This window comes from Dermacentor andersoni, chromosome 8 (genome assembly GCF_023375885.2).
Source record: "Dermacentor andersoni chromosome 8, qqDerAnde1_hic_scaffold, whole genome shotgun sequence".
Classification (NCBI taxonomy): Eukaryota; Metazoa; Arthropoda; class Arachnida; order Ixodida; family Ixodidae; genus Dermacentor; species Dermacentor andersoni.
In genome coordinates, this window is record NC_092821.1 from 133089536 (window position 1) to 133116376 (window position 26841).

The 26841-nt window shown below is 48.2% G+C and overlaps 1 protein-coding gene across 4 annotated transcripts; it reads left to right on the plus strand.

Annotated features, from left to right (window-relative positions):
* Nucleotides 1–26527, plus strand: LOC126525718 (uncharacterized). 4 transcript variants are annotated; one of them, XM_055067802.2, is made up of 6 exons: nucleotides 1–170; nucleotides 4983–5350; nucleotides 15150–15341; nucleotides 16205–16434; nucleotides 20245–20399; nucleotides 26118–26527. In XM_055067802.2, the coding sequence occupies exons 2-6, from the start codon at nucleotides 5014–5016 to the stop codon at nucleotides 26203–26205; spliced, it is 1002 nt and encodes a 333-aa protein (XP_054923777.1). In that variant the 5' UTR covers nucleotides 1–170; nucleotides 4983–5013; the 3' UTR covers nucleotides 26206–26527. The 4 variants fall into 4 exon arrangements, with proteins under 4 accessions (XP_054923777.1, XP_054923778.1, XP_050029594.2 ...); XM_055067803.2 differs by having other exon boundaries at nucleotides 16205–16450; nucleotides 26118–26237; XM_050173637.3 differs by lacking the exon at nucleotides 20245–20399 and having other exon boundaries at nucleotides 16205–16450.
* Nucleotides 26528–26841: the final 314 nt, after the last annotated feature.

The window sequence follows — 26841 nt, forward strand, 5'->3', positions numbered from 1 at the left end:
CGCAGCTGTCATGGAGACTGCGGCCCGTGGTCGCAGACGACAGCCGGCCATGCCAGGAGCAGACGACTCCATCTAGAAAACGACTTCGTTGGTTTCGTCTGCACCAGCCAGCCCGAAGCAGAGGATACAGCAGGGCGGTGAAGAGGCCACTGCAGACGAACCTTCAAAAGGTGCGGCTTGATTCGTGAGCGACGGTTTCTCTGTTCTTGACTTCTGAGGTCGACAGACAAAATCAAAGAGTTTTAGACAGACGGTGCCGACGTTAGGACAAGATGTCGTAATTAAGTTCTTCTGGCGAATACGAGGCTTGGAAGAAAGCAGTGTCTTCTTGTCGACACAATGGCGCAGGCCTAAAATTTCTTCCCGGTATAAGTTTAGCCCTTACAGGCACATGCAGGCGCATGTAATCATGGGTGCGTTATCCCTTCCCTACCTTTGGTCCTTCCTTCAAAGCGCTGCTGCGACTCTTTCAGATGCGCTTTGCCCACCACCTTTGTATCCCACACTCACATTCACATTCAGTTCAGAGGAGCGAGTGTGATTCAGTGCCAGTTCATGTCCGTAACTGTGAACGTGAACGTCAGAGCGCTCTAGTGATTGCGAGCTGATATGCGGTTGCAAGTGTAGAACTAATGAGTGTCAGTGGATGTCGAGTGCAAATGAGTGACTGAGTGCTAACACCAAGGAACGCCACCAAGTGTGTGAGTCCCGCTGTTATGAGCGTTATAAGCCTGCACAAGTCGGCACCCGAACCAGTGAGTTCACCGACTAACGTTTGTTCCAGAGCCGTGACGGTGAGCGAGTGCCCGTAGCCATCTGAGTTTTGGAATATGAACAAAAGTGAACGCTGGCGAGTACCAAAGTCCTGGTTGCATTCCGTATGCATAATTGTTCTCTTCAAAAAAGTGTACCCTTTTAAATGGTTTATTCATTAATTTATCTAAATAGTGCTGCCAGTTTGAACGTCAGAATTCAGGCGAGCGGGCGATACACCAACAAGTAACACATTATAACGAAAATTTCGTAATAGCATGGTATTACATAGAAAAGTACAACATGCATGAAAAAGGAGAGAAATACTGGTAGTTCGTAAGAGAAGTACAAAAGAGATAAAGGGATGAATTAACTAAGCGCTACAATGATTACAACTTTCCCTCAGAAGGACAATCCTAGGTGGTAATAAAAATTCGTGACGATTACATCGCCCCTCTTTGAGGTCCCGGATCAATCACTTGAAGTGCGTACACGACGTCGCAAAGCGCTGTCTGCTCCAGAATATCTATTCGCTCCTTGAAGAGGCAGGGCGTGTATCGAGTGAGCTCCTGAACAGCGCTTTGCGACGTCGTGTACGCACTTCAAGTGATTGATCCGGGACCTCAAAGAGGGGCGATGTAATCGTCACGAATTTTTATTACCACCTAGGATTGTCCTTCTGAGGGAGAGTTGTAATCATTGTAGCGCTTAGTTAATTTATCCCTTTATCTCTTTTGTACTTCTCTTACGAACTACCAGTATTTCTCTCCTTTTTCATGCATGTATATATATATATATACATATATTCAGAACGTAAGAAGCCAACAAACAGTGACACGCGTTGTTGTTTGTTGGCTCCTTATGATAACTAATAAAAATCCGGCCCCTGTTCTTTTTTTTTATTGTTTTATCTCGTTCAAGGTGTATATATACCAGCAGTTTCGAGAGCGAAACTGTTGTATCCCGTGTCTCGCATGAAGACAATCAGCAGTCGTTGCGCTATTTTCCCGGTTGCCACGGGCCCTCCGGGGAAATCGACGTCTTCAAAAGTCCTGTGCGAAAGAGCATTGTTTTTTTTGGAGGCAGCTGACCACCACTTTTCTGTGTCGAACTGCGGGCCGTTTCGGTTGATCCCATCCCACGTAGGAATTGAAGGAGATTAGAAAGCTGAAGCTCTCGCACGCCTAACGCTGACATGTGTCCCAAAAGTGACAGTGCCAAACATCTGCAATCCGCAATCACTTTGGGGTCAACCCGAAAGACTCCACACAAAGCTTGTGTGACCCATACAGTTACTTGCCAAGGAGCAACGCTGTTATGCCGCATCAGAATCGAATCCACATATGGGGATCCCGGCTTGGTAATTCAAGACTGGACGTTGCGCTTCCCGTTCTATGCCTTCTGTGGTGATATCGACATCAAACATATCATTTGGATATATATATACACGCCACTTGACCGTATCCCCCCCCCAACACGCACATAACTTTAAAAAATCTATATTGACAGTTATGCCCGGTATAGAAGGCGATAGACAGGCATAACGTTGTCCTTGAACCCTTCGGGAAGTGTTCCAACTATGCGCCCGCGCGACTATATGAGGATGCGACTCATGCGGGTGAGCCAAATATTCTGGCACTCTGAACAGCTTCAGCACGCCGTGTGGACCCCACCTTTGGGGAACGGTTGGGAGGGGGAGGGGTTGTCTATAATGGCATCGCACAGGCGCGACTGTGCTGTCCGTAAAGAGTGGCGCCAGTGAAATAACATCATCTTCAGATTGGAAGCGCTGATAATCCTTGCGATTTTTTAGTAGTGAGAAGAATTAGGATAAAAGACGTGCGCTGTGAAGAAAATGGTTCATAACTTTTGCTTGAGCGCTTCGACACTAAAACGTTCTGAGGAATATTTCGTAAAGAACACAGATCTGATTTGAGCAACTTTGAGGGTTGCACATTATAGCATCATGTATGTAAAGCAGAGCTTAATTTGGGTAAGCGCATGGCGTAATTGCGCCGGAGTGTCCATGTCATTTGTACCGCAATGAAGTTATGTAGATTCAACGCATGCATTAGAAATTTATGTGAAGCGAAGCTTTCGCGAAGCGATTAATTAAAGGTAACGTCCTGCGCAGCGCTCTGCGGCACAGTGATTACGTGCCTGTCTGGAAAGACGACAATACGCGGTAACCTTCTACCACACTGCCTCTGAGATCGGCCCAGTTTACCCTTCGAGAAATTAATTGACCCAGCAGACCCGCCAAACTCCGGCAAAGACGTCATAAAAGGCTTCGCTCTACAGCAAACCTGTTAGTCTCTAGCTGGTCGGCATTTCTCGTGTCCGCGCCCCTGGGCAAAAAATGTGGGCCGACCCCGGAAGCAGTGAAAAATCGGACTGACTCGCGGCAGAGGTGAGGCATGCAGGCTTCAAGCACTCATCATGGTGAAGGTACGACGCATATTAGACCCTTGCCCATTTTGACAGCTAAGCTGTCTATGGCTAAGGTCCCGGCATTTCTCTGTTGCGTAACGTCGACAGAAAACCATCGTCGCCTATGGTTCATACCCCCAAATGCAATGGCTCATACCCTCCCCCCCCAAGCCCTTAAGGCAGAGGCTCTTTAAAAGCACTAAGCAAAGTGAAGCGAAAAGTGCATACATTCTTTGCAATCACGCATACAACATACAGAACAGCATACGTTTCAATAAAGAACAAGCACAAAACAAGCATCCGTGCCACATAATTGACCCGCCGCGGTTGCTCAGCGGCTATGGTGTTGGGCTGCTGAGCACGAGGTCGCGGGATCGAAACCCGGCCAGGGCGGCCGCATTTCGATGGGGGCGAAATGCGAAAACACCAGTGTGCTTAGATTTAGGTGCACATTAAAGAACCCCAGGTGGTCGAAATTTCCGGAGACCTCCACTACGGCGTGCCTCATAATCAGAAAGTGGTTTTGGCACGTAAAACCCCATAATTTGGGAAACATAATTGATGATAAGGCGCTCCTAATAACAATGCGAAGCACGTAGCGCTCCCACGTACGTTTCCCGGTAGTGATTACTGTTGCACAAGCTGGCGCAGCGACGGCAGCTTGCGACGTGGGGAGTGAAATCGCTAGTCTTTCGTATATAAAAGAACCAGCCTAGCAATTGATCTCATTGTTATTGCAGCACTGCTACGGCTAGCAACGCATAGCTGGGAGCGGCAAGGGAAAAAAGAGACGGCAATGCGACCAGCGCGGCGACGTGCTGGAAAAATTACCATTACTACCATTGCAATAAAGCACTGCATACCCCCTCAGCAGTTGTAGTGGTGGTTTTCAGCAACTTTACTGAACATCCTCTTCCGCAGGGCCGGAACGGCGAGTAAATTTTCTTTAAATAAAAGAACTATGCGCTTGAATACGCATCTTCATTGCAATCGGGATATTTAAGTATGCAGTTCTTTTTCTTTGTAGACAATAGAGCTGGTCGCCGGCATATCTGTGGGGCAGTGCGTGTTTGTTACGGAAAGATGGAAGACGAGAAAGGAAGACTGGAGACCCTGGCTGCTGCGTGTTGTTTCTGGTCAGCCATCTCAACCACATTGACTCTGCTTGAATATATATTGTAAATACAGTCTGTCTGTACTCCCAACATCCCCGTAACCATATAACCGCATTTTTTTTGCACGAGCGATGTCCTCTGTGTGAGCCACTCCGCAAGAAAGCAGCTGCAGCAGCAACCACGGTCAGAAAATACCGGCAGGGCCCACCGGTAATGAGAATTTTAGTGCGCCCGGTAATCCGGCAAGCGCGGGCGGTTTGCCGGATGAGCGGGGTTGTAAACTTGAGCGGCCAGATTGGTGGCGCCAGATGGTGGTGCAAAGCTCAACCACATAAACAGAGAGCCAATTACCATATTTTTCTTAGCTGAGGTGTAAATTTTCGACAGCGGCGTAATCGTGTTCACAATCACGCCGCTGCCGAAAATATGCACCAGCAGCGAAGTAGAATATAGTAGGTTACCGCAATTTTAGCTCTGTGTTTGTCTGGTATAGCTCTACACTACCAGGCGACTGCACCACTCCGGCCGCTCACCTTTACGCCCCCGACCATCCGGCAATGCGACCAAACCACCCCCGTTTGCCGGAATAACGGACAAGCTAAAAGTCTCTCAAAGCGTAACGCAACAACTATCCCGATAAGAAGCTCTCACGTCTCCATCTTCCCCATACGCTATGCCACGAAGACCCGGGAAGTCTACCGGTCCGCCAGAGCCCATGGCCTCCTCCGATCCACCGTCCGCGGAAGCGTCCGCCTCCTCAGCGGCCGCGCCGACGCCAGGGAAAGCAGTTTCCGGGGGGGCCCAGCTACCGCACGCCGCGACGGCACCCTCGGAGACCGGAGTCGGCAGCTCTTCGGCGCGGAACTCGACCCCGGGACCATCGAGCACGCCGGCAAGCACGTCGCCGTCTCGTGCGGACGCCGCGGCCCAGGGCGTTGCGACGACGTACGAGAGGGCGATGTTCGAGGCCTCGCTAAGGAGACTCGTAGCGCAGCAACAGCGCCATCTGCCGCCGCCGCTCCCACCGTCTTCGTCGCGACAGAGGTCCTCCAGTAAGCGCAAAGCACGGCGGACTCTAGACTACAGTTTCGCCTTTCGTATCTTCTCCCGGCGCCAGTTCGTTCTTGTTTTGTTTTTATCGATACCAAATTTAGTTTCACGAAGTCTCTCGTATCGCGGGAATCGCGGAAGGCGTACATATACATCGGCAGAACGGATTCAGAACTTTTCAAATTCTTCACTGGGTCCACTCAGGTTTACAGAGAGCGAGAACTCTCTACGGGAGGCGTCAGATATAATATCAATTATTTCGTGTGAAGCGCCAATTCACCCACTCGAAAAATATTCCTGACATGAAAATCTATGAAAAACAATGGCAAAAAAAAAAAACGTGAGCCCCTAAAAGGACGGCATGCATGCACCACGGACGGCAAAGCATGCTGACGGCATACTGGCACCACGAACAAACACCCATTTCTCTACCGTCCAAATAACTTAAAGGAGCACTGACACAAAAATTTGAAGTCGAGATAACTTGTGAGATCGATTTAGTTGGTCACACACACATCGCCTATAAAATATCAGCGGCGAATATCGCTTAGAACATATTTAAAATCAATTTGAAAGTACTTGCGCGCAGCCAACCACAAAACAGAGCACCTCGCGACATTGACATCAACCGGGATTGTAAATAGCCAAGAAAACGCTACGTCATGTGGCTACGTCACGAATTTTCGTTGGCTGCCATGCGGCTTACATGTGCTCTTCTCCTCTGTTGTTGCTTGTTCTAGCTGTTGTACTTGTAGTGGGACGCTCTCCGTGTCGCTGCAACTGCAGTTTTTGTCGTGTCCATCGGTATATTTCCCACACTATCAGCTTGACTGCGCTGCCACAACGTTCAACGCCGATTTGTTGTGTCTTACCATTGATTGTGGCCGATGCGAGGGTTTTGTTTAGGTTCGTCCTCGCTATCGCCGGCCGCAATATCTGAGTCGCTAAGTGATTGGCCACGTCTAAAGCGCGAGACACATGGCGCGATTTTCCGTGCGATCTGTAGTACGGCGCGTCGTGTGCGACTTGCCGCATGCGGCGATTCGGGACACGTGGTACGAATGAGCGAGCGGCGGCCCAGAACCGGCGCCCCTGCGTGGAAGTTCGGAATGCTGCGTAACTTCGAACAGAAAGTGAAAGCAACCGTATTTGCACAGCTATCTTGTTTGAAACAAACGATGACAATATAAACACGTCTATGCGAGCACTATAGACGTGTTTCCGCAAGGTCGCGTTCAGTATCGGATCCGTTGACAGCCGCCGATGGCCAAGAGCCGGCAGGCATAGCTCGCTGGGCCATCGAATCCGACACCGGTTGCGCTTGTGACACGATCGTTTGTAGCTCGTATAACGAAGCGCCTATTTTAGTCGGCACAACGTGTACACAGTTATGTCACGCTTAAATTGCAGCACATTTGATTTCATTGGCGCCGACAGAAGCGAACGAGCATGCCAGGCGAGCTTGCGATCGCTGGGAGACGATGTAGGCCTAGCTCGCCGGCCTTCTATCCGGGGCCGAGGGTCCTTGCGATGCGTCCGCAGCTCGTAATAAAGCGCCTAAATTCGTCAGCACAATCAATGCCTGAACATTTATGTTTCTCTTAAATGAAAACACGGTTAGTTTTCTCGGTGCCGTTAGTAGCGATGAGTAAACAGGCCAGTCAGGCGAGCCGCTTCGTATACAGACGATTGCTGGCGCGTCTGCGCTTATCGCGTCCGAGTAGAAATCACGCCAACGATTTACTATTTCGCACAACGTTTTATAACTCGCACTCTTTCGAGGTCACTTTATTCTAGAAGTTATTTCGTGTCAGAAACAAATTGTAGACCATTTATGTGCCGCCGTCAGCGGCGAAAGAGGCCCGCGTTTCGACGCGTGCGTCTAATTGTCGTACAAAAATCCCTCACGTGACCTGATCCTAGGTGCCTAGGGACAGCATCGTTTAGGGATTTTTGAGAAGGCGCGATACTGGCGGCGAGCGACGCCGTGGCGTGTTCGTCCTCGGCGTGATCGTTCTCTGGACCGCGCGTTGTTCAACATTGCTCATGTAATCGTGCGTGTGTTGCTTGTGTGTTGGTTGTAGGTTCTGTGTTACTTGGCGGAAAGCCGTGAGTAGTGGCGGTGCGGCAATGCGGCTTTGGCCTCGATGAGCTCTGGCACTACATAATCTGCGTTGTGTGACCCGTGCTTTCTTGAGAACCCGGCGGTGGTGACAATTGAAATATCGAAGTGGCCTAGCGCCTCGGCAGCGAAGTTCTGCGAACCGCGATGTGGCGTCGCCGTGTCCGACTTTGCTTAACGGACATCGAGGGATGTGCTGCTCGCTGCAAGTCATGTAAATGCAACTGCGTCGACCGCCCACTGTTCAGCGCTGAATGTGTGTTTGGTGTGCTGTGCTTGAAACGAGTGGTGCAGCCGTGCAGCGGGGGTGGCGGAGGAGCAGAGTGGCTTAGGGTTTGCGCGTTCACAGACATGTGCTCCCGTCTTGGTCTCATTAGCGGCTGACGCGGGATTGTGGCGTGCTAGCTCCTTGCCTAGTATGAAGTTTACGACGCTAACACACAGCATGTTCACGTTTTTCCGCGCAATATGTCATTTGCATGACGGCCGAGTTGAAAACGAGACATATAGTGGTCTTTGCGTTTGTGTGTTGTAAATTACTTTCTATTGTGGAAGTTCTGAGTCTTATTACGCAAGGAGTGCGAACGTAAACATAAACACATATGTGTGTCTGAAATTTTGAATTACCCATAATACCCTTTACGACTGATAAGTGGGCTACACGGCCTGTGTGAATCAGCTACCGTATGTTGCGACGCTCTTTCGTGTGGTAGACTGATGCATGGTGCGCGTTTATTTCTGTACTGTTGTAAAAACCATTTGTTTATTCACTCAATACAAATGTACGGCTTCTTCGCCGCAGTACAGCTTAGTTACGCGGTGAAGCATACTAGAAGTGGGAGGGGGCCGTTATCAGCCAGCATAGTATGTCCACTTAGGTGACCTGAGAGGCGGCGGGTGCGCGAGTGTATAATTTAAGAACTCTTATTATGTCCAGTGACAGTGGAGATCATTAACTGTAGCACCAAAGTAGTGGACCACTACCAGAACAAAGGCATGTAGTATGCCCATCTCAATTCTTGTGCTTATGCCAGTCTTATTTTTTACAGCAATAGCTGCTATGGGCTAACTCCCCTGGTTGTTCTGATGTCTACTGGTGTTGTCACTGGAATTCCCGAATTTCTTGCTAGAGTATTGCAAATAAAGTTCTCATTGTGCTGCGAGGATTTAAACATACGATCAAAAGAGTGGCAGTCCACAATTCTACATTTCAGCCACTCTGCTGAAGGTACAGTCGTGGTGAATACTGATCCTGGAGAGCGTGATCTAGCCAACAGGTGCCTAGATTGGCTAACACCTGCTCAATGTCTGCATACTGTATATAGAGCTGGCATCCACACCTTCAAGTTCTTGCACATCACCTTCCCACTTGTGAAGGCAGTCCTATGTTAAGTTTTCTTCTTGCATGTGATGACAATGATTGGGTGCATCTGCTTCATTAATCTTCTTCTAGTGCTTGGCTTCTCAGATTTACTGGATGGAGCTGTTGGTGTCTTGTTTTCCTCAAGCAAAGCGCGAGACATAGCAATGCGTAGCCCAAATATAGATTTGAGAAAACCAAAACGAATTCAGCAGTAAGAAGCTAAAGGGTTGTTTTGGTGTAGATCAGTGGCTAAGTCCGGATATGAAAGAGGAGGAAGAAAAGCCGAGTCTTTCCACTTCAACACTGAGGCACAACTCCCACAAATAAATAGGACTCTTACTTATTTTACTTTTTTAAGGAGATTACCGACTTGCATTGGCAAGTGTTCACAACACTTCAGCAAACACTGCATGAACTAAGCTTCCTGTGCATATTTCACCAGCTACTGCATCATTGTTTCACATTATGAGTGAAACTGCAATTTTCTTTATGCCACAACTTGCCCAATTTTGTGTTTTGCAGTGGGATGTTAGCAGTGCTAATAAGGCACCTAAATACTCCGATGAATAGTCATACAGAGAAAAAAGAAGTAAGAAAGCAGTGGCTTTTTGTGCGTAGACTATGCATACACCTGGTGCTCTTATGGTCATTTTTTCCCTATCCGCTCAGCCATTCTAAACAAGAAAAGTTTATACACAATTAGTTTATATACAGACCACAACTAAACCACAGGTATCGTTGGTAAGCAAAGTATATTTATTCGGCGACATTTTCTGCAGCCCTGCTATTGAGCTTTCCTTCCTTCCTTTTCAGCTGTGCAGGTTCACTAAGAAGTGATGATACAGTTTGACAATTTTAATCATTGAAAGACTTAGCGAAACCTTTTTCGGGTTGTTTTTTCTTGGTTTCAGACTCTGCACATTGCATTTTAAGGCATGTTTTCTGTGTTTGTTGCTTTTTCTTTATGGGTAGGGCATGTCAACATTTTTTACACCATTTCAAGTATGTGGTGCCATAGACTGTTCTTAGATGAAGTCTTGCCCTTTCATTCTGTACAATATGATATCGGTTTTTTGTGTCCAAGGCCGTTTTACAGCGTGATTGTAGCATTTTGCTAAGTTTTGCCTCTGTCACCCAAGCTTGAAAGATTGCTACCCACTGGTGGTGGCATGACACATGCCACGTTTCTTTTTCAATAAAAGGAAGTCTGTCACTTATCCTGTGCACTGGTTGCCTTTTGTCTCTGAATTGCAATTTGTTGCCTATATTTGCTCTTTTGTTGCATTTCAGATTAGGAATGGCTATCATAATTGACATTTAACCATATTGCACACAATGTGGATGATATATAATTGCAATATATGGCCACCATAAATATAATAGAAGTTAATAATTCAAGAATAGTGCCTTTGCATGGTGGTCCAGCCATGAATTGTGGCTATAAGGTACCAGCGCTGCAGATAGCACTGCTTGTGCAGAATATAGTGCAGCTCTACTACTTTCAACCATCATTGTTTTTATCTGCATTTCTATAGCTCCAGTTTCTGTGAACAATACACATCCGGTGGAAGGGTGGCTTGCACCTGCAGTTGGGTCCAATGAATAGCCAAATTTCTGCCCGTTTTCATGTTACTAGCATATTAGTAAAGGCAGTCGTTTTTATAGTAGCCTGTTTGCCCAGTGTAGAAGCCGCTGCAGGGTGTCGGGATCTCATACACATCTTCAGCTTTGCAGGGGACACAGCATCTGGCACATAGTTTGTCACAGGCCATGTATTCGGGGCAAGTTGAGTTCACTCACTAGCAAAGGGAGAACCAAGCTTGTCGGATATGAAGTAAACCGCCTGTATACTCAGTGGCCTTCATTTCGTGTGACATATGTGGTTATAGCGACCCTTGTTTTAAGCACTTCTTGTCTAGCAGCGGTCGTTTGCTTTTTGAAACACTCAGGATAGCTTTCAGCAAGCTGGACAGGAATAACGCTGAAAAACCAGCAGATGTTAATTGTCGCACTTATCATGCGAAGCTTCATACAGTATGATGAGGGCGTAAATAAATGAGGGTGTTCCTCAAGGCCTTGTAGAACATGTTGCGAGTTTGGAGCAACATGATGTATAGCACTTTTTTGATCGCATGCTATAGGTTTAGCAAGTGTGGCCATGGTTGAAGTGCAGTGCAAGGTCAAGAAAACAGATATCTATGAGCAGCACCCTGGTAAGGAGACTCTGGGAAAACTAGTGGGAAGCCTGTTGAACATCTGGTTGACCCACTTGCTGGCTCCACCAGGCAAAGTATAATAAAGAGAAGGAAGTCATCAACACATCAGAAGGTTTTTACATATAAACACTGTGCTAAGGTCATAACATGCCAACAAGTCTTAGTGCACAGGCTATGCACGACCAACTACATATGCCTTCTGTTCGGACATTGCTCATTGTAACTAACAAGGATGGAGTGGACAAAAAAAGAACAGCAGCTCCATTAATTTAGTTTCACTGGTATCGACTGTGTTTTGTAAGCGTACATTGCCATACTCCCCAATGCCTTCTTGGGTGACATCAGCAAAGACCAGCTTGAGGCAAGGGGTAATAGACGTCTTTACAAGCTAAAAATGCATGAATGCATGGAGAGCACATTGTGTCCAAAAAGTAGGCACTTCACAGGGGCACTGGAGAAGGAACAGGTTATTAACAGTGGGCAAAGACAAGCTACTAAACACCCAACACTGTTGCCATGTAATGACCTCTGAAACAATCCCTCTTAAAGAGGAAATCATCTTTGTGTATCCATAAAGAGGGCAGATGGGCAAAGCCCCTTCAGTAATGCTGCCAGCTTCAAAAGCCTATTTTGCACATCCTGAATGCTTCCTTCTTAAGACTTTGCTGGGTGCAAGCATTCTACTGTCCAAAAGCTGTCATTGAGAGCACTGTTGGTTTGGTGGCAATAAAGTTCAGAAGCAATTGCAACAAACCTCCCTTCCTAGTTGGCCTGGATGCTCACGGTGCTTATGAAGCAGCACCATGAGGCAAGCAAGGTGAATGGATGCCTCCAAGCCCTTGTTCGTTTATCACACTGTTCTGTTAGTAAGAACCATGAGACTTGAAACCAACAAGCTCAAGCTCAGCACTCGCATGGTTACTGCGGAGGATTCATAAAAAGCACAAAAACAGAAAACTCAAGGGAAAGGATAAAGCACCATTTAACACTTAGTATTGCTACAGCCCACCCCCTTCTTTTATTTTGTCTGGTCGTGCTACATCTTTTTACTATATATAGGCATGAACTTAGGTGATGTTCCCAATCAGTGTCCAATATTTATATACACTATGTGCTGGTTCAATGATGTTCAAAACACTGCAATGGAAGCTTCAAGTAGAAAAGGTGCCTGGAAGAAAGAAAAAAAGCTGTGCTGCAACCATCTTGGCAACATCTTGTCCCCTTAATAAAAGTTGTGCTTTCATATCAACTTGAGCCCTCCAGTTTAGAGTAAAGTACCAGTGCGCATATGAACAATGAATCAATTCTCAAAGAGCATGTGCAGTCCAGGGGCAAGAATCCGCATTGTGCTCCTGCATTGAAGGTGAATAACACGTACCATAATGGCGAATGTGCTTTAGTAAGCTTCATTGCAATATTAATTTGTAATGTACAAAGAATTGTCAATGAAGCTTACCACGAGTACAGATGCACTTGCAAATTATGTCACAATTGAAAGTAATGAGCACAGTGTAAACCTATGTGCCCTTTCCATTCTTAGTATGCTTTACTGCACGATGCTTATTTACACCCCTGTATTGCGGTGTAGCAAGCTACAAAAGAAACGTTGCATAATTAGGCTTTTTACGATTATCTTTCTCGCAATACACTATTATTTCGCGGTGAAGCCTAAGCAATGTACTGCAGTGAAGCATACTAAAAGTGAAAAGGGGCCACTGTCACTGGACATAATAAGACTTCTTCAATTATACACTTGCGCAGCCACCGCCTCTCAGGTCACCTAAGTGGACATACTATGCTGGCTGATAGCGGCCCCCTCCCACTTTTAGTATGCTTCACCGCGTAACTAAAATGTACTGCGGCGAAGAAGCCGTACATTTCTATTGAGTGAATAAACAAGTGGTTTTTACAACAGCAAGAAGTAAACGCGCACCATGCATCAGTCTACCACACGGAAGAGCGTCGCAATATACGGTAGCTAATTCACACAGGCCGTGTAGCCCACTTATCAGTTGTAAAGGGTATTATGGGTAATTCAAAATTTCAGACACACATATGTGTTTATGTTTACGTTCGCACTCCTTGCGTAATAAGACTCCCAGAACTTCTACAATAGAAAGTAATTTACAACACACAAACGCACAGACCACTATATGTCTCGTTTTCAACTCGGCCGTCATGCAAATGACATAGCGCGGAAAAACGTGAACATGCTGTGTGTTAGCGTCGTAAACTTCATACTAGGCAAGGAGCTAGCACACCACAATCCCGCGACAGCCGTTAATGAGACCAAGACGGGAGCACATGTATGTGAACGCGCAAACCCTAAGCCACTCTGCTCCTCCGCCACCCCCGCTGCACGGCTGCATCAATCGTTTCAAGCACAGCACACCAAACACACATTCAGCGCTGAACAATGGGCGGTCGACGCACTTGCATTTACATGACTTGCAGCGAGCAGCACATCCCTCGATGTCCGTTAAGCAAAGTCGGACACGGCGACGCCACATCGCGGTTCGCAGAACTTCGCTGCCGAGGCGCTAGACCACTTCGATATTTCAATTGTCACCACCGCCGGGTTCTCAAGAAAGCACGGGTCACACAACGCAGATTCTGTAGTGCCAGACCTCATCGAGGCCAAAGCCGCATTGCCGCACCGCCACTACTCACGGCTTTCCGCCAAGTAACACAGAACCTACAACCAACACACAAGCAACGCACGCACGATTACATGAGCAATGTTGAACAACGCGCGGCCCAGAGAACGATCACGCCGAGGACGAACACGCCACGGCGTCGCTCGGCGCCAGCATCGCGCCTTCTCAAAAATCCCTAAATGATGCTGTCCCTAGGCACCTAGGATCAGGTCACGTGAGGGATTTTTGTACGACAAATAGACGCACGCCGTTTCGACCAGGGAGAGAAAAAAAAAAAAAGACATGATCGGAGCGGCGAGATGCCCGCTCGCCGGCCCCGCCCTGCCGGGTCTACCACGTGGCCATGACGTTCACGCTACCGGCGCTGTCATTGGCTGCGGTCGTCCGAGTGATGCGGCAGTCGCACGACAATATTCAGCAAGTTGGTCGCGCACGCTGGCTGCGCGTCAGAGTATACGTCATGGCTTTTTGCGAACACGTGACCACTTTGTTTACATTCCCGTTTGTCCTGTCTCGTTGCTCTCTGGAACCGAAACTTCGACTGGTCGCTACAAAAAAGACTGCAAATAATTACCTGTCGCGCTCTGAAGTAAGTGAGGTTTCGTGCCGTGATTACTGGGTCATTAATTACTTATTAAAGCAGAAAAAACCACGTGGATTTTTTTATGTCAGTACTCCTTTAATATCTTTGGGCAGATTATCAAATCTTTCAGCACATGTTCAATCACAAATGCTTCAAGATCTGTGCGACATATTTTAAATATAATTATTTTGATCATTGTTTTTTTATTTTTTTTGAACAGCCCTGCTTTCGTGCGCACATTTGTGGACATAGCACCTGAAGTGAATATTTCTTTATATCAAATATCTCTTTATACCACGTTATCTAGCGCTTTTTTTTCTCTAACCTGGTTACGCCAGCGACGCCGGTCACGACGTCCGATAACGGCCTCCGAGATCTTCGTTGCGTGGCAACGCACCGCGCGGAAGATTTCAGAGGCTGTGCTGCCAGTAGCAATATGCATGGTGGATTTCGAAGCGTCTGGGTATAAGCTTCTCAGCAGAACGCTCGTTCACGACGCGATGGTCCCACGATCTAGTCGCTGACAAGGTGCGAAAAGACCACCTGCTCGGATTAAGGGGGTGCTTTATGGGCACCTTATCACTACATGTACACGTGCAGTTTTTTCCTTTTATTTCATTTATTTTTTAGTTCATTTTATTCCGCCCTTGTTGGAACGCGGCCGCCGCGACCTCGTCTTCAACAGTAAAATGCCACCAGATACTTGGCCACAGCGGCTGGCGAGTGAGTTCACAGCCGGAGGTATTTCTACAGTCCGCCATTCTTTAGCGCTTCCAACAATCTTCTCCCGTCATTCACGCTTACCCCGAGTGCACGGTTGCCTTCGAAAGCATCGCCGCGCCGTCTCCGCGTTAGCGCAGGCATGCCCGATGTGGCGAGTACGGGTTTGAAGGCCAGCATTCCTCGCGCCTGCTACTCGGCCAGCGCCAGCGGAGCCTGCTCGCCCATCGAGTACGAGTCCCCCCCGCCAGGAGTGCGGACACCCGGCCGAGAACCGCACGCCATCAAGAGCACACTCAGCTACCTGGACCTGGCGGGGCCCAGGAGAGACGGTGAGGCCCTCTCCCTCGCTGGGTGGGTGTAGACCGGTGTAGACCACGTTGCACTAAAACCCCTTAAACTTCGTAAAGTAGAGACGCTCTCCTCCTCCGCCTTCACTCCTCCTCGTTTCTCCTCTTTCATGCTCCCTTCTCGACCGTGGCGCCGCCTACACCGCTCGAGCGAAGCAACGGCGCCAACGTGCGCTCCTGGCCACTCCGCAGAAGCTTCTCGAGCGAAAATGGCGCTGAAGCACGGCGCGAGGGCTCACGTGATGCTATTAGGCGAATAACGACGCGGCCTCGGCTAGATCGCGCGTAGAGGCGGAATTTTTCAAAGCGTGGCGTTAATTTACGAAGTTTAAGCGGCTTTATATAGCATGGCACGCAGCCACGAGAAGTAGTTTAGTAGAGTAGTTTGCTGGGCCAGTTGGTGCCTGGTGAACATATAACGGTTTCCAGCAGGTACGGACGCGAGCACAAGAAGTACAGTACACCAGCGTTATCCTGTCCGTTTCTTCTTCTTGTGCTCGCGTTCGTACTTGCTGGAAACCGTTATATGTTAGCCACGAGAAGCACGCTGGAAAAATCGCCGCGTTCACGCATGTCGCGCCGTGCTGACACTGGTGCGATGGCCGGCTCGCGCGCAGTGTCACGTGATCTGCTGCGCATGCGAGGGCGGCGAGCCGTGAAGACGGCCTTGATGCGCGTTGTATTCTCGCACACTCAGTGTTGGACGTCACGCGATTTTCGGAGGCAGTGGAAATAGTAACGAAAGTGGCAGCACGGAACGGTCGCCTTGGTACGCAAGCGTTGTGACAGCGAGTGCCCGCAATTTACGCTCATGGGCCACATCGCATACGCACCGTCGAGCGCAGGCCGTTCCGAGCTGCCAGAGAGCACGAGCAGCACCGTGACCAAGTTGGCCAGGACGTGGGCGCACGACCTCTCGGCCGACGCCAGGAGGAACAGGACGTTGGCGGGGGTGAGCGCCGCAAGTTCCGGCAGCGCCACTTCCGGTTCGTCCGCGGCGTGCTGCACGCCGGCCAAGGTGGCCATTGTGGTCCAACTCGAGCTGCTGACAGATCGGCCGCTCAGGCTGCACCCAGTGAGTATGCGCCGATGTGAGTACCTCCTCGCATCCACCGAGTGAGTACGTACTCGTGAGACTATTTGCACCTTATAAATGCGCTTCGCCTTCGACCCTTTACAATATTAACTCGGAAACGGTGGCATGAAATTTTCGCTCGGAATATAAGGTATAGCGCGCCTGTCGAGCTGGTTTTATAATGTTCTTGCTGTTAGCATCCGCAAAAATTAGCACTAATTTGCTCCAGGCCGTTGCCTCGTCACAAAAGATGAAGAGAATGCACTCGTGAAGTGCGTTTCCACCAGCCTTTACTGCGATTAGCATTATTTGGGCCATTTCCCGCAATTTTCGCTCTGTGGCCATCTGAGTATCTAGTCGTTTTCACCAGCCTCTTCAATAATAAAAAAAAGAAAACATTTAAAATGTATCCCGTGTTGAGCAGAATAAAGCCCATGTCACACGAGTTCCTCCAGCACAGCAGTCCGACGCTTTACCGAGCTCTGCCACGAATGCGTGCAATGGGCGCTTGCCGCTCTTCATTGAACCTCCATCGCGCCAGCTAGGGTCGTTGGGTATGTAGCTCCGGCGTGCGCGCGTTAGCCCTAACCGCCGCGTCGCGCATGTCGAAGGTCACGCGCGGATTTCGCAGAAGCGCCGCTGGATGGCGCCACGTGTCCATTGAAAAGCGCGAGAGGAGCCCGGCTGCATTGTACGGCTGATACGCACCCACTACAAATTGTGCCAGATGCTTGTACATGCACACTTAACAGTAGCTTGTTCTTCTGCAAAAGCAAACACTCATCCAGGAAAAAAGTTGTGGCTCCCATAGTAACAACGAAACTATAGAGTGCACTAAACGGAACCACCCCACCGACGCTGCACAAGCCGCACGCTCATACTTGCGGTGTTGTGCAGCGTCTCACTCACCGCATCTGCGATCAACGCTTTCAAACGTTAAAAATGGTGAAATTATTCTATTATTGAATAACAATAGAAAAATTCGAATATTTGACTAGTTACCATGTTTTTATTTAACGATGCAGGCATGGATACTTCGTGGGCAGGGGGCAACTTTGCGAATCGCTGCGACGGAAATCGCGCTGCCGCAGACGCATGTGAAAGTTGTCAGCGAAAATCGCACTGCGACGTGCGATTTTTTTCGCCCCGAATCGCGCCATGTGAAACAGCCTTTAACCGAGCGAACGAGCACAGCGAAAGATGAGAGCGAACGAACGCGGTGCGAAGCGGGGGAGAAAAAGGCAAGAGAGAAGAGGCGCGAGGAGGAAAATGGAGGGGAGGGTGCAGCGGAACCATGAGGCAGAAAGAGGAAGAGGGTGTTGCTCAAGCGTGAGAAGAAAAGCATAGTGCGGTGACGGTGGCCACGAGATGGCGCCAGCGTAGCGCGCCTCGAACGTCTGGGAGCCCTGTCGGCTGCGGCTTCTGCGAATCGCCAGCCAATACATCGAGATATGAAAATGCGTATAGAGCTGCGCTCAAATTTCGCATTAGGAAGCATCGTAACCGGCGGTGAATTTCTTTTTATAATCACGACCATTATCATCAAAGACGACGGGCAGTGAAGCATGCGGCCGCTCATATGTATACGCAAACTTCAAAGCTCTGCAAATGCGTCCTTGTCTGCTGTCTTCAACATCTTTGTTTCCAAAGGAGCAGAGTTTCGGTACGCTCACAATCGCGAAATGACAGAGATGAAATCAAAGACTCGCTTGCACATATTATGCGTGACCAAAGTTTCACGAAGACGCAGCGAACGTTAAGCCGGAAAGTCAACAATATTCACTCTATAGATACTCTAAGGCGTTATCTTCAAATCAGGTATCCCGCATTTTCGGGAGGCTCGCAATAATAACTTGCCCCGCGGTGCCATTCTTCCTAGAAGCAAAGCTTCATGCGCATCTTAACCCGTTAATGTGCCCCGTCTTTTGAAAGCCATGTACACGTAGTTAGAGCGCTTCAGTTTAAAGCATTCCGCGTATTCGTAGGGCACCCTTCTTTGTTGTTGCTGCTGCTGTTTACTGTCGTCGAACGTATATACCACTGCCGTTGTGCGCTGGTGTGGTGGTTATGGTTGTTTTCCTAAGGGACTTACTGCCTCCCTTTTGAATGCAGATGAAGCGCCTGCATATCAGCGATAACTATCTGGCCTTTTCCTTAAACAAAACAATATTTCCGGGAAGCGATGCGGGAGCTTTCCATTATAACGATTTTTTGTGTTTTGTTCACCGCAGTGTATTCACTGCGTTCGCAGCGAAACCGTTATCAGCTAATTGAGCCCGAGCAGCGATCGATCGAGTGAACGTTTCATGAGTAAGCTTTGTACTCTATAAAGCAGATTGCATCGTTTTTTTTTTTTTTTCTTCGACAGATTGCACAGAATGCGGTATCTATAGCGTACATGCTCGTAGCGGGAATTTACCGAGACTTTAAATGGAGCGAAATGAAGGGACGTGGTATAAGCCACCTCTGAACCTCGGGCGCGCGCGAATTCGTCTTGACGTAAATACCTGGCGGTGCAGAGCTGAAGGACGTGCGCGTGTGCATAATATATATACACTATTGAACGACTGAAACGCGATAATTGGACCGCATTGGCTGCCGGAGCCTTTCTTTCTTCTTTTTTCTTTTTGTTCTTTTTCGCCATTGAAAGCGCTGGGGCGATCGCATAGGGGGAGCAAATACAGTCACCCCCCCCCTTTCCCCGGCAAAAATGAAACCTTTCCGCCTATGACGTCACAGGTAGCTTATACAACAACATCGGAGAGGCGTCACCAACTGTCCCCCTTCCCTGTTGCGTCTTTTCCGCCGTGCATACCGTGGATTGGTTGCACGTTAAAGAACTCCAGGCAGTCAAAACTAATCCGCAGTGCTCCCACTACGGCGTGCCTCACAATCATATCTTGATTTTTGCACGTGAAACCCCAGAATTCCTTTTTTTTTTGCGTCTTTTCGGTTTCACCGGGCCTCTTGTGACGCACTAAATTTTTTTAATGCGTTCGCATTAGGAGTGTCAAAGAAAAAAAAATGTATATGAAGTGTGGGAAGCCGGTCACGTGGTAGAGGCATATATATATATATATAGACTGTATTTTTTTTAGATTACTCTAAAGCATTCGACAAGGTTAGTCATCATTTACTACTTTTTAAGCTCGGCCAATTAAATCTAGATCCTAATGTTCGTAACTGGATTCGAGCTTTTTTCGTGAACTTAGCAGCAGGCACGTGGCGAATAAACCCTCGCATTCTACCTAATGAAATCAAGGCTGCCGGATTCCAGACCCTCGCTATGGGTCGGCGAGAGAGAAGGCAAACCGAGGGGTTCGATGTTTTTTTGATCATGACCACCATATAGGGCAACATACAATGAAGCCGAGGAAGGCTTCGGGGAAATTAGCTGTGGTTGGACTAACGTAACTAACGCTGGTCTGCTCCGCCCCACCGTCGGTTGCACTTTGCTCCTCGCAAAGGCAAGACGCGTGTCGAATGAGCTCCTGCTGAACAACACTTTGCAATGAGGCGAACCCGGTTTCAATCGTGGATCTGGGACCTCAGAGAGGTACGCTGTATTCCCAACGCATTTCTATCCCATTTACCGTGAAATTCTCACTGACTTTTTGTTTATTGGAGGGAGGGGACTGTGATTTACAAATATAGCTCAGACAATCAACCCCCCCTCCCCCCCTTCAAGTCTGCTGTTGCGCTTTTGGTCGCTCTGTAGCTGTGAGCAGCAGTAATCGAGGTTTCACAGACGCGTCATCGACCACACAGACCACGATGCGCCAATCTCGAAAACGCGCTTTGCGCCCGCAGTTGACAGGCGCCGGGAGCCAGGGTCCCGACGCCCTTCTGGAGGCCGCGGCGTTCGAGCGTGCCGCCGCCCACAAGCGGAACCGGGCGGTGCCACAGCGGCAGAGCCAGCTCCGGTTCGCCGGTACCACGCGGACCGCTACAGGCGAGGCAGTCGAGTATGCTGCTATACAGGCATTCAAAAGAATCCTTTTCTCGCGGGCTATCCGGTAGCTATGTGCTTCGTGCTACACACTCCGTTTCACGCTTACCGCTAGCAGGCTCAGAAACAGCTACGCATGCAGTTACGAGGAACCGGTCGGTGCCACAGCGGCAAAGCCAGCTCCGGTTCACCGGTACCACCCGGACCGCTACAGGCGAGGCAGTCGGGTATGCTGCTATACAGGCATTCGAAAGGATCCTTTCTCGCGGGCTATTCCCCGCTAGCTATGTGCTTCGTGCTACACACTCCGTTTCACGCTTACCGCTAGCAGGCTCAGAAACAGCTACGCATGCAGTGAAGTCATCGAAGCCTACGCAATGCAGTTCGTCTGAGATGCCCTACGGAATAAATACGAGTAATGTCAACTGAGCTAGCCCCTACTGCGTGATTCCAAATATGGCAGCGCGACTTCTTGAACAAGGACAAAAACAAAGTATACAGGCATAGGCAAATGCTGATTTTCATCTGGAAATGTTTATTTGCAAACGAAGTATATATGAAATCCAGGAGTGCAGATTTTTGGGCTAGTTGTTTCCTTGCATCAATTGAAGTCATGGCGCTAGATTGACACGGACAAGACGACCTGTTGTCTTTCATGTCCGTGTCAATCCAGCGCTATGACTTCACTTGAAGTATATATGCACGTTGCAGAATGCAAAAAAAAAAAAACGACGGCATACGCTAGAAGCGCAACAGTTCGTTGTTTGTTTGCGTTCCGCAACATATATATAGATTTCATATGCAATAAAGGTTTACAGATGAAAATCGGCGCTTGTCCCTGTCTGTTCTTTGATTTTCGCCCTCGTTCGAGAAGCCTCGCTGCCGTATTACGAATCACGAAGTACTATGTTTTGGACCCGACCGCGAGCGGGGCAGTCTCGGAGGCCACGCGCGAACTTCTCGGCAGCGCCACAGATGGCGCGACGAGACCAAAAAAGCGCGGCAGTGGAGCCCGGTTGCCGCATGACGCGTTTCTGGGTGTTCGTGCGCACCGGCGCACCACGCATTTCGGAGGTCACGAGCAGGCTTCGCGGCGCTTCCGCTAGGTGGCGCAGTGTTGCTAAGCTAAATAATCCCTTGATGAATAAAATCCCTTGATAATTCGAAACTACTGCCACTCTTTCAACTCTGCCGCCGCCCCTTCTCCTCGCCCTTTGCCCCCCCCCCCGCGCGCAGGAATCGCTATTGCGCCCGTTTTTCTACACGATTGGTCTCCCTGCCGTTGCCCTTGGAGACGCACGGTTCTTACGTTTTCCTTTTTCGTCCGCGCCATTTTTCTCCTCAGCTGGCTCGGCGTAGCGAACGTTGTACGCTGTGTTTCCCGCTCTCTGTGCTAGCGCTATGCCGTGCTGTTGCGCATATAACTGCGGCAAGAAGCCTGAAGATGGTTGTGCAGTCTTTATGAAGCCACAAGGAAAGCGCGACGGCTTGCGCAGGAAGCAGTGGCTGCATAACATTGGCCGAAAGAACTTTGTTCCGACAAAGAACAGTGTTGTTTGCGAGGTGAGACGTATCTGTATTGCTCATATCAAAGCATCCCCTAGTGCTGTAGTTTTTTTATTCTTCCGGCCTGCTCACCAGCGCTTTTGCTGCGGCAATTTGTACTTTGCCTAAATATGGGGTTGTCTTCAGCATGCTTAATATTCTGCTGGAACTCTATCACTTCGCACGTCGCCAACGGTCATTCAGTCGGAAATGCAGCACTATAGATTCTGCTTTCCGCTGCGAACATTCATGTGCGAAGATACAGCCTGTCGATCGCACTTTTCGCGATTGTTAGGATCCGTCGCCTTTTTTGAAAATTGAAATAGCGGCTTGTTGAGGAGCTATTCAGCTTACGCCGATGTGTGCGTCAGTCATACAATGATTGCAGGCCCTGAAAAAATCAGTGGCAAGTATACTCGTGTTATTGCAGGTGATGAGCGCTAGCTAGTCCACACTGCGTTAATTGTTAAGTTTCAAGGCGAAAGCCTTTAGATCTCCGTTTCAAGGTCGCGTTGTGAACAGAAAATATCACGTGACCCAGGAAGGCCAGAAGGGACCAAAGCATGTACAGCCATGTATAAGAGATTAATGATTAGCCAAGTGAATTAATTATTAGTGACTGAAATGGGTGGATTGGGGAGGATGAAGGTGCATGAACAAGGATTATGGTGGATTACAGAAGATTGGGGTGAATTAGGGTTAATGACAGAGTATTAAGACCGATGAGGGTGGATTACAGTGTATGAAGGAGGATTAAGGTGCATGAACAAGGATTAAGACGTATTAAGGAGGATTAAAGTGGATGAAGAAGGATTGTTGTCGATTAGGATGGATTAAGGTCAATTAGGGTTGATGGAGTATTCAGACCGATTAGGGTGAATTAAGGTGGATTATATAGGGTCGATGGAGGTGGATTAAGGTGAACTGCAGTAGGTTTTACAAGGCTATCGCATTCGCGTCTCTCAGGCGGTACCTTAGGACACCCCGAATTTTTTTGGAATTTGTTTTGTACTGCACTTCCACGCACGCAAGAGTGGGCGACGATTATTATTTGGTTTTCACACGGATACAGGCAACGTGTAGGTGTTCACAAGATTGCGCACACTTGCTGTTGATATCGACATCTAGGCGGAGGCCGGGAATCATCGCTTTAACACCAAAGGTTTTTAAATCACCTTTCTGCGGTTTTGTTCTGTGGGGAAACTTTTCTAAAAAATTATCAAGGAGCTTTAAAGCTGAAGCCTCTTAATAATTTGAAAGTAGCGACACTCTCCTCCCCACGGCGCTTTCCTCCTCGACTGGCCTCGCGCGCTGCACACGGCACGCTCTTTCTCCTCGGCGCCCGCGGACGGGCCGCAGTATTCGATGGAGGCGCGTTATTTTGGGCCAGTTGCGCACCCCAGTGGCGTTGAAAATTTTGAGAAATGCTGATAACAGCATCGAGAATGCTGGAGGGTAACGTTAATGAGGAGGTCGCTCTCAAAAAAGCCGTATGAATGGGGCATACTCATGTAATGGGAGCTTTGAGGAGAGTTCTACACTCGACATTTTTTCTGCCACGATAAGATGCTTTACTTTGTGCATCTGATCTAGCTCATTCCTCCGTGTTTGGCTTCTCTTGCCTGTGCACGTATGTGCACCGCAGGTGTTACATTTAGAGTGCCTTCTAATAATGAATTAGTCGCGAGTGCATCATCCGTCCATGTGTTTGTCTTCTCAATGTGCAAGTAGCTTTTGCGCTGTGGTCTCTAAACTGAATAGGATGGTTGTGCATTTTCCCTGCGATCATGTGAACACCCCCTGCACATTGCCTGTATCAATGAGAATAATAATAGCACCCACTTATGCGTACGCGGTAGCCCAATTCAAAGCAAATTCAAGAACTGAAAAATAATGCACGAACTCTACTGGAGTTGTCGAAGTATGCGTAAGCATACACCCGAATTTCAGTTAGCCCACCCCAGATTTCAACGTGGCTTATACCCAAATTTCAGTTGGCCCACCCCCTACTATTAGCTTTCCCATGCATTTTCTAAGGAGCCTTATGTATCTCTAAGGCCTTATGTATCTAAGGCTTATATATATATATATATATAGGGGTGGGGGTAAATTTTTTCTTATTGCTTATAAAGCTACCAATGATCTAAATTTACACTACCATAACAATTAAATGTCTTGGTTTGCAAATTACGCATTCTGCAGATACAAGGCATTAATTGCACTTCACGTGACGGGGCTGGGGTACTCGCAAAGGAATGCTTACGCATTGAAAAATGCAATGTAGACTAGCTAGCGCTCTCACCAGCAATGCCACAGATATACATGCCACTAACTTTTTTTCAGGGCTTGCATTCACTGTACCTAAGCGACTGACGCACACATCAAAGCTGGAAAAAAGTTCCTCTACAAGCAGCTATATCGATTTTCAGTAAAACGGGCAACGGATCTTAACAATCACGAAAAGCGATATCAAGAGGATGCCATTGTTCACCGCGGAAAGCAGAGGCTATAGTGCTGCAGTTCCGACTGAATAACAACTAAAGTTGCACGTCGGGCTTGTTGGTACGTCATGATAGAGGCAAAAGGCGTATCGCATCAGATACAGAACACAGACGACACACACGTAGTGACAAACCTACCTAGGTGTCATCTGTGTTGTGTGTGTCGTCTGTGTTCTTCCTTCTATTATCCTTTTTCTGATGCGCTACGCCTTTCGCCTCCATCGAGACCGAAAAACAGTTCACAACGTGCGAGGTGGTCAGTCTCAGCAAAATACTCGGCATACTGCACGAAAACCCCATTTCTTATGCAATGTACAAATCGTCGCAGCAAAAACACCGATGAGAAGACCGGAAGAATAAAAAAAGAAAAGTGAAGCATTAGGGGACACTTTCATACGAGCAATAAGGCGCCTTACCTCGCAAACACTGTTCTTTGTCGGAACAAAGTTATTTCGGCCCGTTTTGTGCAGCCAATGCTTCCTGCGCTAGCCGTCACGCTTTCCCTGTGGTATCACAGAAACTGCATAACCGTCTTCAGGCTTCTCGCTGCAGTTATATGCGCTAGAGCACGGCATAGCTGTAGCACAACACCGCAGGAAACACAGCGTGCAATGTTCGCTGCGCCTAGCCAGCCGAGCTACGGAGAAAAATGGCGCCAACTAAAAAGAAAAGGAACAAGGCAAGATCCGCGTGTTTCCAAGGGCAACGGCAAGGAAAAGCGAGCGCTAACTGGTTCCCACGGAGGGGCACAATACGTTGTGTCGCTATGATTTAATGCTAAACACAATCGTCGAGTCATCATGGGATGGGTTCTGCAGATTTTTGCAAAGAGCTCATTGATCTGTACTCCGTGCAACGCTGTGGAAGCTAGCTAGAATTCTCACAGTAGCCGCGTCTGCACCGCGATACAGTTCTGCCTTTTTACCATCAATTCCACGAAATTGCTCATTACTTAGGCTCAGTATTAAATGAAAAATGAGTTTACCTTATATATGAACTATGTACGCTGTTTTAGATCTTATATGCATTTCGATGTTTCCCTTCTCGGGCTTTTCGTTCGCAGCCCGCCACGGCGCCTCATGCGAGCATGTGCGACCACGAAACTCGACTACGAGACACACGGAGTTGCTCACTTCGATAATCGAACTTCTCGCATAGCCTCCACAGCCTCGCACGCGGAGTATGAAACGAAGCATCGCATTTGTGGTGGTGCGTACTATGTAGAGTACAAAAATTGACACAGGTTCCCGACCAGTCACAACAAAACGACTCTGAAATTGCATATCTCTTGTTCATGTAATTGACGATAACCAATTAACAATTAGTGATTCACGGAGGCCCTGCTATTAGCATCGGCCAATGACTTTGCATGCATCTTCACTTCTATGCCATTATCTCCAATGCTTCTTGTTGCCGTATTATCGTAATGTGGTGTTATGCTTTCAGCCTCATGATGCCCAGAATGCTAGCATCAGTTTTTTACTCGTGCAGTAAGTTTACAAATACAAACTAATTATTTGTGATTACTGCAATTCATTATGTAAGCTCTTTTCTGCGCATTATGACGTGTATTTTGATTGAAATTTGTTTTGTGCATTTGCCATAGGAAGTGCAGACACGGTCGAGCGATTTGCATTTGGTGCTCCTTGTCTGTACTGCTAATACTTATTATTCTTAAAATTACATAGGTACCGGCCCAGATCACCTGCCTCTAGTAGCACCACAACGACAGCTGGCAGCAGCGGTTCCACTGAACCAGAGGAGCCTCCCAACTGAGGACAGTACTCGTGGCACTGCCAAACCATCAGTCGCAGGCAATTGATCATGGTGTTCCCTTTTCCAAGCGAGCCCGTATGTCAAGCGGTTGCACGTCTCCACCACCCAAGCGCCCTGTGCCGCGTAGCGGCCTATCCGACACCCGTGAACTGCTGCGATTCGCACCAATCTGGACTGCAAAGAGCTACCTGGCACGTGCCATTTCAGTGCAGCAGCCCAATTAAGCTGCCTGCACCAAGCACGTGCTACTGTCTTGCCTTGTCAAAAGGAGAAGAGACTACGAATAGATTCGTCCACAAATGTGCATTTGTCCTGGTGTTCTTGCAAGAACTTATATCGAAACGTGGCATGTGGGTCATATTGCCATTGCAGTCTTCTGAAATCTTGGGGCGCTTCATTACCAGATTATCGCCTTTGTGCTAATGCACTTGTGCAAAATGTGCATGGTGTAAAAGAACCTTTTGAATGTTGTTAGTAGCATGTCATAAGTAATGGATGTTATTGTATGCATGTCACGAAAACTGCAATACATTCTCTAACCAAAGCAAATACTACTAACTGCTCCGTAATGTACACATGCGGCACAAAGAGCAACAGGGATCGAGCAGTGTTATTCGACAGCTGCTGATGCTGCTT

What these genes read in the sequence shown, in the direction of transcription:
- LOC126525718 (XM_055067802.2), top strand. Translation starts at nt 5,014, where the DNA reads ATGGCCTCCTCCGATCCACCGTCCGCGGAAGCGTCCGCCTCCTCAGCG. An exon ending in GTCGCGACAGAGGTCCTCCA is followed by an intron (nt 5,351 to 15,149) that starts GTAAGCGCAAAG and finishes GCGTTAGCGCAG; the next exon opens with GCATGCCCGATGTGGCGAGT. An exon ending in GGCCGCTCAGGCTGCACCCA is followed by an intron (nt 16,435 to 20,244) that starts GTGAGTATGCGC and finishes TTGCGCCCGCAG; the next exon opens with TTGACAGGCGCCGGGAGCCA.